Source organism: Salvelinus alpinus, chromosome 19 (assembly GCF_045679555.1).
Source record: "Salvelinus alpinus chromosome 19, SLU_Salpinus.1, whole genome shotgun sequence".
NCBI lineage: Eukaryota > Metazoa > Chordata > Actinopteri > Salmoniformes > Salmonidae > Salvelinus > Salvelinus alpinus.
The window spans coordinates 31,440,463-31,454,295 of record NC_092104.1 but is presented as its reverse complement, the minus strand read 5'-3'; the positions used below and the strand labels follow the sequence as shown (position 1 = coordinate 31,454,295).

Here is a 13,833-nt window from a genome sequence, read left to right as displayed (position 1 = left end):
CAAAACGAGTGACTTTGTCAGCGGCAGTCCTGTTGGCGAAAACAGCTCGTTGATGAGAGAGGTCAAAGGAGAATGGCAAGAATCGTGCAAGCTAATAGGCGGGCCACAAACAGACAAATAGAGGTGCAGTACGACAGTGGTGTGCAGAACGATATCTCGGAACGCACAACTCGCCGATCCTTGTCACTGATCGGCTATACCAGCAGACGACCACACCGGGTTCCACTCCTATCAGCTATAAACAAAAAGTATTGGCTCCAGTGGGCACACAATCACCAACACTGGACAATTGAGTAGTAGAAAACATTGCCTGGAACATGACAGTGAGTTCAGTTTACTTGAGCGGCCTGAGCAGTCCCCAGACCTCAACCCAATGTACTGCCGTCCAATCTGCTGCAACTGCGTGTTGTCATCACGTCAACATGGACCAACATCCCTGTGGAAGGTTTCCGGGAACCTTGTAGAATGCCCTGAATAATTCAAGCTGTTCTGGAGGCAAAGGGGCATCCAACCCGGTACTAGATGGGTGTACCTAATAAACTGTCCGTGAGTGTATATATACAACAACAAAAATGTCAAGTGAGAGCCATGAAGTTACCTAAGACTAACTAGCCTACACTTCCCAGAAAGAACTGTGGCTTTTCCTTTAACTTGGGAGCGATGTTAAACAAGAATACATTAACTTTTAGGTGGAAAGTTGGAAACATTGTGACTTTTTCTTGATGAATCTCTCAAGGCTGAGAGATAAGTGGTGAGTTTTGGGTGTGCTCAGGCTGTGTGGAGTTAGCGTGCTGCTAGCTAGCGGCTCAGCTATCAAGGCCTACCAGTTTGTTACAGGGAAATGCTCTGAAAGATTTTCTGCTGCAGGAAGCTGGAAATAGCTTTCCCTTTCATTCTTTTTCCTCTTCTCTTTATCAATCATGCCATCTCTTTCCCTCCCTCTCACTTTTTTTTAAGTAGTCCTTTTCTTTGCGCAGTGCTGCACCACTTGCACTAGTGCACTGTTGATGGGTGGTGGTTTGTATCATAAGTTGCCATGCCCACAGCATGGGCATGTGGGTCTTCATTCTCTCTGTTACCACTGTCTGAAAAGAGGGCCAGTGTTCCACACATAGCTGAACGGGGGCCAACATCAATGTTTTTTATTTTTTATTTTTTTATTTCACCTTTATTTAACCAGGTAGGCTAGTTGAGAACAAGTTCTCATTTGCAACTGCGACCTGGCCAAGATAAAGCATAGCAGTGTGAACAGACAACACAGAGTTACACATGGAGTAAACAATAAACAAGTCAATAACATGGTAGAAAAAAAAGAGAATCTATATACAATGTGTGCAAAAGGCATGAGGTAGGCAATAAATCGAATAATTACAATTTAGCAGATTAACACTGGAGTGATAAATCATCAGATGATCATGTGCAAGAAGAGATACTGGTGTGCAAAAGAGCAGAAAAGTAAATAAATAAAACCAGTATGGGGGGTGAGGTAGGTAAATTGGGTGGGTAGTTTACAGATGGACTATGTACAGCTGCAGCGATCGGTTAGCTGCTCGGATAGCAGATTTTTAAAGTTGTTGAGGGAGATAAAAGTCTCCAACTTCAGAGATTTTTGCAATTCGTTCCAGTCGCAGGCAGCAGAGAACTGGAAGGAAAGGCGTCCAAATGAGGTTTTAGCTTTAGGGATGATCAGTGAGATACACCTGCTGGAGCGCGTGCTGCGGGTGGGTGTAGCCATCGTGACCAGTGAACTGAGATAAGGCGGCACTTTACCTAGCATAGCCTTGTAGATGACCTGGAGCCAGTGGGTCTGACGCCGAACATGTAGCGAGGGCCAGCCGACTAGGGCATACAGGTCGCAGTGGTGGGTCGTATAAGGTGCTTTAGTAACAAAACGAATGGCACTGTGATAAACTGCATCCAGTTTGCTGAGTAGAGTGTTGGAAGCTATTTTGTAGATGACATCGCCGAAGTCGAGGATCGGTAGGATAGTCAGTTTTACTAGGGTAAGTTTGGCGGCGTGAGTGAAGGAGGCTTTGTTGCGGAATAGAAAGCCGATTCTTGATTTGATTTTGGATTGGAGATGTTTGATATGAGTCTGGAAGGAGAGTTTGCAGTCTAGCCAGACACCTAGGTACTTATAGATGTCCACATATTCTAGGTCGGAACCGTCCAGGGTGGTGATGCTAGTCGGGCGTGCGGGTGCAGGCAGCGAACGGTTGAAAAGCATGCATTTGGTTTTACTAGCGTTTAAGAGCAGTTGGAGGCCACGGAAGGAGTGTTGTATGGCATTGAAGCTCGTTTGGAGGTTAGATAGCACAGTGTCCAAGGAAGGGCCGGAAGTATATAGAATGGTGTCGTCTGCGTAGAGGTGGATCAGGGAATCGCCCGCAGCAAGAGCAACATCATTGATGTATACAGAGAAAAGAGTCGGCCCGAGAATTGAACCCTGTGGTACCCCCATAGAGACTGCCAGAGGACCGGACAACATGCCCTCCGATTTGACACACTGAACTCTGTCTGCAAAGTAGTTGGTGAACCAGGCAAGGCAGTCATTAGAAAAACCGAGGCTACTGAGTCTGCCGATAAGAATATGGTGATTGACAGAGTCGAAAGCCTTGGCCAGGTCGATGAAGACGGCTGCACAGTAATGTCTTTTATCGATGGCGGTTATGACATCGTTTAGTACCTTGAGCGTGGCTGAGGTGCACCCGTGACCGGCTCGGAAACCGGATTGCACAGCGGAGAAGGTACGGTGGGATTCGAGATGGTCAGTGATCTGTTTGTTGACTTGGCTTTCGAAGACCTTAGATAGGCAGGGCAGGATGGATATAGGTCTGTAACAGTTTGGGTCCAGGGTGTCTCCCCCTTTGAAGAGGGGGATGACCGCGGCAGCTTTCCAATCCTTGGGGATCTCAGATGATACGAAGGAGAGGTTGAACAGGCTGGTAATAGGGGGTGCGACAATGGCGGCGGACAGTTTCAGAAATAGGGGGTCCAGATTGTCAAGCCCAGCTGATTTGTATGGGTCCAGGTTTTCCAGCTCTTTCAGAACATCTGCTATCTGGATTTGGGTAAAGGAGAAGCTGGGGAGGCTTGGGCGAGTAGCAGCGGGGGGGGCGGGGCTGTTGGCCAAGGTTGGAGTCGCCAGGAGGAAGGCATGGCCAGCCATTGAGAAATGCTTGTTGAAGTCTTCGATTATCACGGATTTATCGGTGGTGACCGTGTTACCTAGCCTCAGTGCAGTGGGCAGCTGGGAGGAGGTGCTCTTGTTCTCCATGGACTTTACAGTATCCCAGAACTTTTTGGAGTTAGAGCTACAGGATGCAAATTTCTGCTTGAAAAAGCTGGCCTTTGCTTTCCTGACTGACTGCGTGTATTGGTTCCTGACTTCCCTGAACAGTTGCATATCGCGGGGGCTCTTCGATGCTATTGCAGTTCGCCACAGGATGTTTTTGTGCTGGTCGAGGGCAGTCAGGTCTGGAGTGAACCAAGGGCTATATCTGTTCTTGGTTCTGCATTTTTTGAACGGAGCATGCTTGTCTAATATGGTGAGGAAGTAACATTTAAAGAATGACCAGGCATCCTCAACTGACGGGATGAGGTCAATATCCTTCCAGGGTACCCGGGCCAGGTCGATTAGAAAGGCCTGCTCGCAGAAGTGTTTTAGGGAGCGTTTGACAGTGATGAGGGGTGGTCGTTTGACCGCGGACCCGTGGCGGATACAGGCAATGAGGCAGTGATCGCTGAGATCTTGATTGAAGACAGCAGAGGTGTATTTGGAGGGCAGGTTGGTCAGGATAATGTCTATTAGGGTGCCCATGTTTACGGATTTAGGGTTGTACCTGGTGGGTTCCTTGATGATTTGTGTGAGATTGAGGGCATCAAGCTTGGATTGTAGGACTGCCGGGGTGTTAAGCATATCCCAGTTTAGGTCACCTAACAGAACAAACTCTGAAACTAGCTGGGGAGCGATCAATTCACAGATGGTGTCCAGGGCACAGCTGGGAGCTGAGGGGGGTCGGTAGCAGGCGGCAACAGTGAGAGACTTATTTCTGGAGAGATTAATTTTTAAAATTAGAAGTTCGAACTGTTTGGGCATAGACCTGGAAAGTATGACAGAACTTTGCAGGCTATCTCTGCAGTAGATTGCCACTCCTCCCCCTTTGGCAGTTCTATCTTGACGGAAAGTGTTATAGTTGGGTATGGAAATCTCAGAATTTTTGGTGGCCTTCCTAAGCCAGGATTCGGACACGGCAAGGACATCAGGATTGGCAGAGTGTGCTAAAGCGGTGAGTAAGGCAAACTTAGGGAGGAGGCTTCTGATGTTGACATGCATGAGGCCAAGGCTTTTTCGATCACAGAAGTCAACAAATGAGGGTGACTGGGGACATGCAGGGCCTGGGTTTACCTCCACATCACCCGAGGAACAGAGGAGTAGTAGGATGAGGGTGCGGCTAAAGGCTATCAAAACTGGTCGCCTAGAGCGTTGGGGACAAAGAATAAAAGGAGCAGATTTATGGGCGTGGTAGAATAGATTCTGGGCATAATGTGCAGACAAGGGTATGGTGGGGCGCGGGTACAGCGGAGGCAAGCCCAGGCACTGGGTGATGATAAGAGAGGTTGTATCTCTGGACATGCTGGTCTCAATGGGTGAGGTCACCGCATGTGTGGGGGGTGGGACAAAGGAGGTAACAGAGGTACGGAGAGTGGAACTACAGGGTCCATTGCAAACCAAAACAATGATAATGATAACTAGCCTGAACAACAGTATGCAAGGCATATTGATATTTGAGAGAGACATACAATAAGGCATAAAGTGATTGCAGGTCTTGATTGGGAGAGCTAGCTCTCAGGTAAGATAACAGCAGAATCCTGGCTTAGGTAAGATAACAGCAGCAATAACAGGGTGCTAGTCTAACACAGCAACAACAGGTAAAAATGGCGACGACTAGGCAGAGAGGGTCGGATTAACTACACACAGATCCTGAGTTAAAGGACAGAGCCGACAGATAAAACACAAATAAACAGAATGGAGTACCGTGAATTAATGGACAGTCAAGCATGCATCAGCTATGTAGCCAAGTGATCATAGTGTCCAGGGGGCAGCCGTAGATGGAGCAGGGAGGCCTCCACTAAGCTAGCACGCGGCGTTTAAAGTTAGTAGCCCGGGGGGTGGTCTGCTCAGACGGAGGGGGTCTGCTCAGACGTGGTCGTGTCGACAGAGAATCCAAGCCGGATGGCGAAAGAGAGGTTGTGAATCGTAGAATTGTGTTTGCTAACTGGTGCTAGCTTCGTGGCAGTGGCGCTAGCTGCGCTAGCTGCAAGCTAGCTGTGAGGATCAGAAGTAGTGGCTCAGGGATTACGGCAGGAATCCGGCGTTGTTGTCGAGAGACAGTCCGATGCTGGTAAATTGGTGAGTAATATCCAGGCTAATAACAGGGCTGGTGTCTGTGCAGAAGGTAAAAGCTACTAGCAGCGGCAAAAAAATGGCTAAATTAGCTTGTAGCTGATTTAGACCAGTTGTGATGGATTGGCAGGGCTCTGTTTCGGCAAAAAAAGGTCCAGTCCAATTGGCAAAAGAGGTATTGTAGCCCAAGAATTCGCTGGTAGACCTCTTCGGCTAGCCGGCAGATGGGCCTAGCTCGAGGCTAGCTCAAGGCTAACTGGTGCTTGCTTCGGGACAGAGGTGTTAGCCAGTAGTAGCCACTCGGTTGCAGCTAGCTAGCTGTGATGATACGGTGTAATTGTCCAGAGCTTGCGTCAGGAATCCGGTGATGTGGTAGAGAAAAAGCAGTCCTATATGCTCTGGGTTGATATCGCGCTTGCAGACTGGCAGGTATTGGCCCGGTATTGAAGCTGGCTGTGTCCGAGTTAAGGGCGAAGACCGCAGCAGTGGCTAACTGACTACTAGCTAGCTAACTGACTACTGACTACTAGCTAGTAGCTAGTTATCTGGCTAGCTTCTGATTGGGGTTACGGTTCTAAAGTATAAAAAAATAGCAGGTCCGTACCACATTGGGTGAGGCGGAATGTAGGAATGTATATTCAGTTCCTAGACGGAAAGTGAAATTAAAATATATACGAAATGTATACGAAAAATACGAAGACTATTTACACGGGACAAGACAAGACAAAGACACGTCCGACTGCTACGCCATCTTGGATTCGAAGTGTCACTGTGACTGTGTGTGTTGAGTAACTTGTGTTGAACACATTTTTGAGTCACTGTGTGTGTGGTCGCACTTGCTTGGGTGGGTATGTGTGTGTGTGTCTGTTTTTGTTTCTGAGCGTGGCCTATGTGTAAATGTGTGTGTGTGTGTTTGTCATTTTGTAGGATTTTGGGACTTGGGATATCACAAAAAGTGTATTGACGGTTGCTCAGGATCTAATTGACATGGAGTAATCCCTGTCCATACTTTAGTCAGACACCAGAGAGAAAAAGAGGGAGGAGAGAAGGAGAATGAGGGATGGACAGAAAGACTGGCGGCGTGATACCATGTGTTATGACCTAGACATTAAGAAAATGAGTCATGAGTGCTCCTGAGGAGTGTGGGAATAATTGATAGAGCTAGATACTGTAGATAGAATGAGAGAGACTAATGGTGGGGGACGTATGGTTTGCCGCAGTAGACTCTCCCCCCCCCCTCTCTCCATCTCCCTCCCTCTCTCTCTCTCCCTCCTTCTCTCTCTCTCTCTCTTTTCCCCTCTCCCCATGTACCTCTCCCTCCTGCCGCATGAGTGATCCTGTTTCAGCACCCCTGCCTGAGAGGCATGAAGCCCCCAGACACAAACAAAACAGAGACAAAAACACAGCCAGACCATGTGTTAGACCATTAGGCAGAGCGTTCACTAAACACACACACACACCACCCTAGAGCACCAGCCAGACCGCCAGCCACACCACTGGGCAGCATAGCAGAGCAGACACACACCCCACCATAACGCTAAGGTTTGCATCCCAATTGGCACCCTATTCCCTACTTTTGACAAGAGCCCTATGTTGGGAATAGGGTGCCATTTGGGACACAGTGGTTCAGGGAGTCAGAGGCGACGGGGATGGAACCTGGGACAGAGGCTGTCGGTCTTTATGGACGCCAATCCCCTGCACCCCCTCCTCTAGGGTCCCCACCCTGCCAGGCCTGGCTCTGATTGGCCAATGGGAGGGGGCTGGGCTGACTGTCCTATCCTGTTCAATAACAGTGAGGAGGGAGATGAGGAAAACACCAATGGAAAGCGTCTATAGTCTCGTCCTGTCCGTGTGTCTTTGACATTGTGTGGTTTTGATTTGAATGATGTTTCTGACAATAATAGAAATCTCTCTCCATCCCCCTCTCTGTCTTCCCTTGTTACGTATATCTGTCCCTCTCCCACTCTATGTGCCTCTGTTCACCCCCCACCCCCTTTATCCCTGCCTTCCTTTCTCTCAGGCTGATGCTGTCAGTAGTTTTCTGCGGGCGGCTCGTTCTGGTAACATGGACAAGGCCATTGACCACATAAAGAACGGCATAGACATCAACACAGCCAATCAGGTGAGAGAGCTACAAAGCCCAGTTGCCAATCAAAATGCTCCTAGAGAGTGCATCAGGGCACGTCCCCAAACTCTAAGATGCATTTTGGATTTACCAGGAGGACCAATTAAATCTTTCCTGTTTGTCAAAGTTTCATTATCAGTTAATGAACCTGATTTATTACGGTCTTTCATTTAATTTGTCCATTTACATTGGCTGTGATAATATTTCACAGTGTTGCATCATCATACTGCAGCGCTAGAATAATGCATGAATACACGTAAGAAAACAAGTTAACTACTGTAAAGGTACAGCAGATCAAAAAGATGAGTCATCTTTCATACCGGGCACGCGCAAAACAACAGCACACACACACACACACACACACACACACACACACACACACACACACACACACACACACACACACACACACACACACACACACACACACACACACACACACACACACACACACACACACACACACACACACACACACACAGGAAGAGTCTTATCAGCAAGGTTCAGAACGGGATGGATAGACGGAAAGAGAAAATATGGAAGAGCGGGAAATGGCAAGAGAGAGAGGAAAGAATAGAGTCGCTGGTTAACCCTAGTCTAGTCAGTGTAGGGCACTGGTTAACACTAGTCTAGACAGTGCACTGGTTAACACTAGTCTAGACAGTGCACTGGTTAACACTAGTCTAGTCAGTGTAGGGCACTGGTTATCACTAGTCTAGTCAGTGTAGGGCACTGGTTAACACTAGTAAGTGTAGGGCACTAGTTGACACTAGTCTAGACGGTGTAGAGCACTGGTTAACACTAGTCTAGTCAGTGTTGGGCACTGGTTAACACTAGTCTAGTCACTGGTTAACACTAGTCTAGTCACTGGTTAACACTAGTCTAGTCACTGGTTAACACGAGTCTAGTCACTGGTTAACACTAGTCTAGTCACTGGTTAACACTAGTCTAGTCACTGGTTAACACAAGTCTAGTCACTGGTTAACACTAGTCTAGTCACTGGTTAACACTAGTCTAGTCAATGGTTAACACTAGTCTAGACAGTGCACTGGTTAACACTAGTCTAGTCAGTGTAGGGCACTGGTTGACACTAGTCTAGACGGTGTAGCGCACTGGTTAACACTAGTCTAGTCAGTGTTGGGCACTGGTTAATACTAGTCTAGTCACTGGTTAACACGAGTCTAGTCACTGGTTAACACTAGTCTAGTCAGTGCAGGGCACTGGTTAAGACTAGTCTAGTCACTGGTTAACACTAGTCTAGTCAGTGTTGGGCACTGGTTAACACTAGTCTAGTCAGTGCAGGGCACTGGTTAAGACTAGTCTAGTCACTGGTTAACACTAGTCTAGTCAGTGTAGGGCATCTCACAAACACATGTTTCAGAAGCAATCTAAGAAACCCTTATGTAGATAACTTGCTGACTGTTACTGTGAGATGGCTGTAATGATCCCTTCTCTATTGGAATGAGGTGATTGAGTGAATCCCAAATGGCACAATATTCCCTAAATAATGCACTACTTTTGACCAGGGCCCATAGCACTACATAGGGAACAGGGTGCCATTTGAGACACATCCATTCTCTCTCTCTCTCTCTGTCTCTCAGTGAGAGCTTTGGCTTGGAATGTGTTTGATGTGATATCAGCAAGCAGAATGTCTGTCTTGGCTCTGGGTCTAACTCAGTGTACAGTGTGTTCTGTTCTGCTCTAGTACCTACTGTGTGGATTGTCTCTGACTGCATGTACGTTATATCATTGTTTGTGTTGAATGGAAATTACTGTATGTGTTTATTTTTGTGTGTTAGATTTCAGTGTTTGAAATACGTGTGTGTGTGTGTGTGTGTGTGTGTGTGTGTGTGTGTGTGTGTGTGTGTGTGTGTGTGTGTGTGTGTGTGTGTGTGTGTGTGTGTGTGTGTGTGTGTGTGTGTGTGTGTGTGTGTGTGTGTGTGTGTGTGTGTGTGTGTGTGTGTGTGTGTGTGTGTGTGTGTGTGTGTGTGAGAGAGAGAGAGAGAGTTTGGAGACCCAGGTAGCCAGTCTCCTAGCAGCAGTTGACAGGTAGAACTGAGTGGGACTGATGGGGAGGTGTTAAATAGGGCACGAGTTACTCCTCTAGCCACTATCCTCCATCCTGCCTGCTTTACCCTGACGGCTTCTCCCATGGTGGCCAGAAACGGCCACATCGTGAGGGGAATGGGGCTGCCCACAGGCCACACAAACAAGGCAGAGTTGTGTGTGTGTGCTACAATCAAGATTAGTATCAAGCACATTCACAGCTGTAAATCTCCTTACTAACATAGGATTCAATACACAGAGTGAATGTAGTCAATACAGTGAATGTATTTATGTGTACTATATTATGTTTACATAATTATATGTAATTGTATGATTAAGTAGCTGTAGAAAGACCTCAGGCTGCTAAAGAGAGACACCCTGAGGACAAACAGGAACACCACAGACATAACCTGAACAGTTTATCTGCAGTCTCGGGATACCATTGACAGCCAGACTCATGCCAATCTTCTTCAAGTCATGTATGAATTAATGCAATGTGTGTCATTTCAAACCAAGTCCGTATTAGTGTTTTGGAATTGTGTCAAGTGTGTTGAATGTGGTTGTGGAATTGGACGTGATATTAGTTCTGTGTTGTGTGTGAGTAGTGAGTGTCACCCAGTGTATTGTTGTTGTATTTATTCGTGCGGTGTCGGCCTGATGGAGGTTAGGTGGAGGCTTTGCTGTGGCAGTCGTGTCTCTCGTACCCAGTCTGAGTAGATGCCTCTGCCATGGGCTAGCTCACCGGCCACCCAGCCGCATTGCCTCTCTCCCTCCCTTCCTTCCCCTCAACCCTCCTCACACCCTCTTAACCCCTTAAGTTATTTCTCTCTTACTCGCTCTTCTTCTTTTGCATCATCCCTTCTTTCTTTTACCTGTTTTTCTTTCTCATCTATACCCCCCTCCTCTCCCTCCCCCTCCCCTCTCCTCTCCCTCCCCCTACCCTCCACCTCTCCCTCCCCTCTACCCTCCTCCTCTCCCTCCCCCCTCCCCCCTCCCCGCCTCCTCTCCCTCCCCCCTCCCCTCCACCTCTGCAGTAGAGTCTGCAGTAGAGTGATGGTGTGCTGTGGTCTCTCCACTCAGAGGATTAATATCAGTGGTGTGGGAAAGGTCCAACCTCACATGTCCTGTGTCACTGAAGGAAGGCTGTGTGAGGTCAGACCTATCCCACACGGCTCGTATTCTTCCCAGCCCCGAGACCACCGGCCTGCCATCCCCCTCCCGTCCTCTTCCTCCTCACCATCATCTTCATCACCTTTCCGGTCACCATTATTGCTAAATAAGCACAGTTAATATCTGACAGATGCTGTATGTGTTGAAGCTGTTTGTCCTGACCCTAAGGTACAGTTGGGCTCAGTAACATGCTTTTGCATTTTATACATCTAGCAAGTGCTGTATAATAAGCAGGGCAGTGCTGGTTTGAGGATCTGATTGGTGTGTGTCAGTATGTAGTGTGTTCAGTGTGTTAGGGACCCTACAGTGTGAGGTCTCCTCTTCTCTCTCTCCTCCCTCAGAACGGGCTCAACGGGTTGCATCTGGCCTCTAAAGAAGGCCACGTTAAAATGGTGCTGGAGTTACTACATGGAGGCATCGATGTGGAAACCCAGACTAAGGTACTCAGTCAACCTCATACACTATGTCACATTACCACACCCATGAACTCCTTAAGCCTATGTCACCACCAAAGTACAATATACTGAATAATCCAATTATTCTACGTTTTAAAAGGTATTCCTACTTACTTACTGCTTTCACAAAGACACTACTACAGTGTATGTCTCATGTCTTCTCTTGTTCTGTGCCTCCACAGAAAGGCAACACAGCTCTGCACATTGCTGCCCTGGCTGGGCAGGAGCAAGTGGTGGCAGAGCTGGTAAATTACGGGGCCAACGTCAATGCCCAGTCCCAGGTGAGACCCCAGCCAGTGTCGGAAGAGACCCCGACCCCCCTGGCAGAGCCCCCTGCAGAGGAGCCACCAGCCACAACGGATAACCATACAGTTAGAAACAGTTATAATACAGATATGCTGCATTATACTGCATGGAACTCAGGGTTTGGGGTCTGAATTTCTGAATGTATTTCAATTCAAACCATGAATTGAAATGTGAATTTGAATTAAAGAAAGCAGAGATTAATTCAAAGAAATTCAACTGAGACATGAAACATGAAAGTCGCATTCCGTTGCCACATCTGCCACTTATTACTAAAATAAATATAGATACCATTTCAAACATAAGCTTGATTATAACTCAGATATGTCAACAGTATTTAGATTTTTGTCATGAAATGTTAGGTTCCCTTCCATTCTGGAGTGTTTGATTTAATGGGAAATTATTTTTTTTCCGATATTTCATAACATGCAAGTGAATTATGAATTATTACCGACCAACTACAAAATGATCTCAGAATATTTCCAGACCACTTTAATGATTTAAACTCCTTTTAAGAGGAATTTAAAAACTGAAATATTTCAATGTTATACATAGTATTACCATACATGATGTCAAAATAAATATTTGTACTGTGAATTGTAACATATATTAGCAATTAGCATTTCATTGAATTTCATTTAATTCAATTGTGCTTCCTTTAGTTAAAATTAAATTACATTTCTGCTGCCTGTGGTATGTGGCCAATTCAAATCAATAATTGAATTGGAAATATAGCTGTGAGCAGCATTAAGAGCAGCATTAACAGGGTCTGAGCAATAGAAATAGTATATCTTGGTCACCCATTGGGCACTCTGGCAATGAAATGGGCAAAGGCCAGACCTTTAATAAGCATGTTTATCAATTGCATGTTTTCCAAGTTGCAAGATTCTACCTCTAATATGTAATGAGTTATGTCTAATACATGCTACCATGCTACTGCCATAGACTACTGTCCCTTCCAACTTCATGTTTACCAAATTCCTATGGTTCAATAGTAATAGCCTTCAGTGAACAGTAGTGCCCTCCACTGGCGTAGAATGGCCACATCCCTCGATAGGGACTAGTTCATTTAGCTAGGGACTAGTTCATTTAGCTAGGGACTAGTTCATTTAGCTAGGGACTAGTTAATTTAGCTAGGGACTAGTTCAGAGATTCTACATACCAAATATTGGGTGAATCTGAGTTGTGGTTTATGAGAAGAAGATTTTTTAAGCAATTTAGCATTACGCCAGCACTTTTTGGTCAAAGTTTGATGATCTGTGGTTTCCATGTTTTTTTCTTCTGTATCACTAAACTTGGAACATATCTTCAGGGACATGTTGTCAATCATCTGTACGAGTTGGATTTGATAGTTTGGGCTAATGATTTGAATGTGTTTTGAATGTGTGCATGGTTTTTAATGAACTGCAGCGCCACCTAGGGGCCAATGAGTGCTAATGTTGGCACCATAGGTATGCATTATGGGTTCTAACATCCTGCCAAATTAGACGTTTTTACCAATGTGTTGTTGAGATATTGACAAAAATGAACAACAATGGGGTCAATTTCATGCCTTAAGTATTGAATTCAAAATAAAATAAATTGTAAACATGAAAAATGAAGTTGAAAATGTAGATCAAAAACCCCCCAAAAAGTATCAACATGTATGGAATTGTAAACAAAAATAATGATATAAAAAGCAACAAAATTAAATGAAAGCAAATGTTTTTTTAGCGTGAGCAAAAGTCTCATTTAAAAGGAAGAACAAACTATTTGAAAACCAATGTAAAAATACTTTTCAGTTAAACTTTTCCAACAACCAACCCTATTGAATCCGTTTAGCCTACCAAATCAAATCAAATGTATTTATAAAGCCCTTTTTACATCAGCAGATGTCAAATAGTGGTTATACAGAAACCCAACCTAAAACCCCAAACAGCAAGCAATGCAGATGTGAAAGTACGGTGGCTAGGGAAAAACTCTGTAGAAAGGCAGGAACCTAGGAAGAAACCTAGAGAGGAACCTAGAGAGAGAGAGGAGAATTAGAGAGTTGGTTGTTGGAAAAGTTTAACTGAAAATAATTTTTGCAATAGTTTTAAAATTATTTGATCTTGCTTTGAAATTAGAGTTTTGTTTATGATTTCAACTTCCATTATTTAACTTTTCCTTGAAAATATAATTTTTTAAACAATTTATTTGTACTTTATTTTGATTTCAATACTTAAAGTGTGAAATTGACCCCAGAAAAAACACAGAAAAAACTACAAGAACAGAAAACTATAGGTGCTACTGTAGGATGCCTAATTAAGAAGCAATTAAATTCAGAATTGACTCCAACCCTGATTGAG

At 45.5% G+C, this 13,833-nt stretch overlaps 1 protein-coding gene across 23 annotated transcripts in view; it reads left to right on the top strand.

Annotated features, from left to right (window-relative positions):
• ank1a (ankyrin 1, erythrocytic a) overlaps window positions 1-13,833 on the top strand; it is a 233,504-nt gene that overhangs the window by 161,603 nt on the left and 58,068 nt on the right. For 16 of the 23 annotated variants that reach the window (XM_071353024.1, XM_071353021.1, XM_071353020.1 and 13 more), the window contains 3 exons: window positions 7,428-7,529; window positions 11,090-11,188; window positions 11,386-11,574. In XM_071353024.1, coding sequence (XP_071209125.1) covers window positions 7,428-7,529; window positions 11,090-11,188; window positions 11,386-11,574 — 390 coding nt within the window. The remainder of the gene's footprint in view (window positions 1-7,427; window positions 7,530-11,089; window positions 11,189-11,385; window positions 11,575-13,833) is intronic. The other 7 variants (XM_071353025.1, XM_071353040.1, XM_071353022.1 and 4 more) reach the window with 2 other exon arrangements.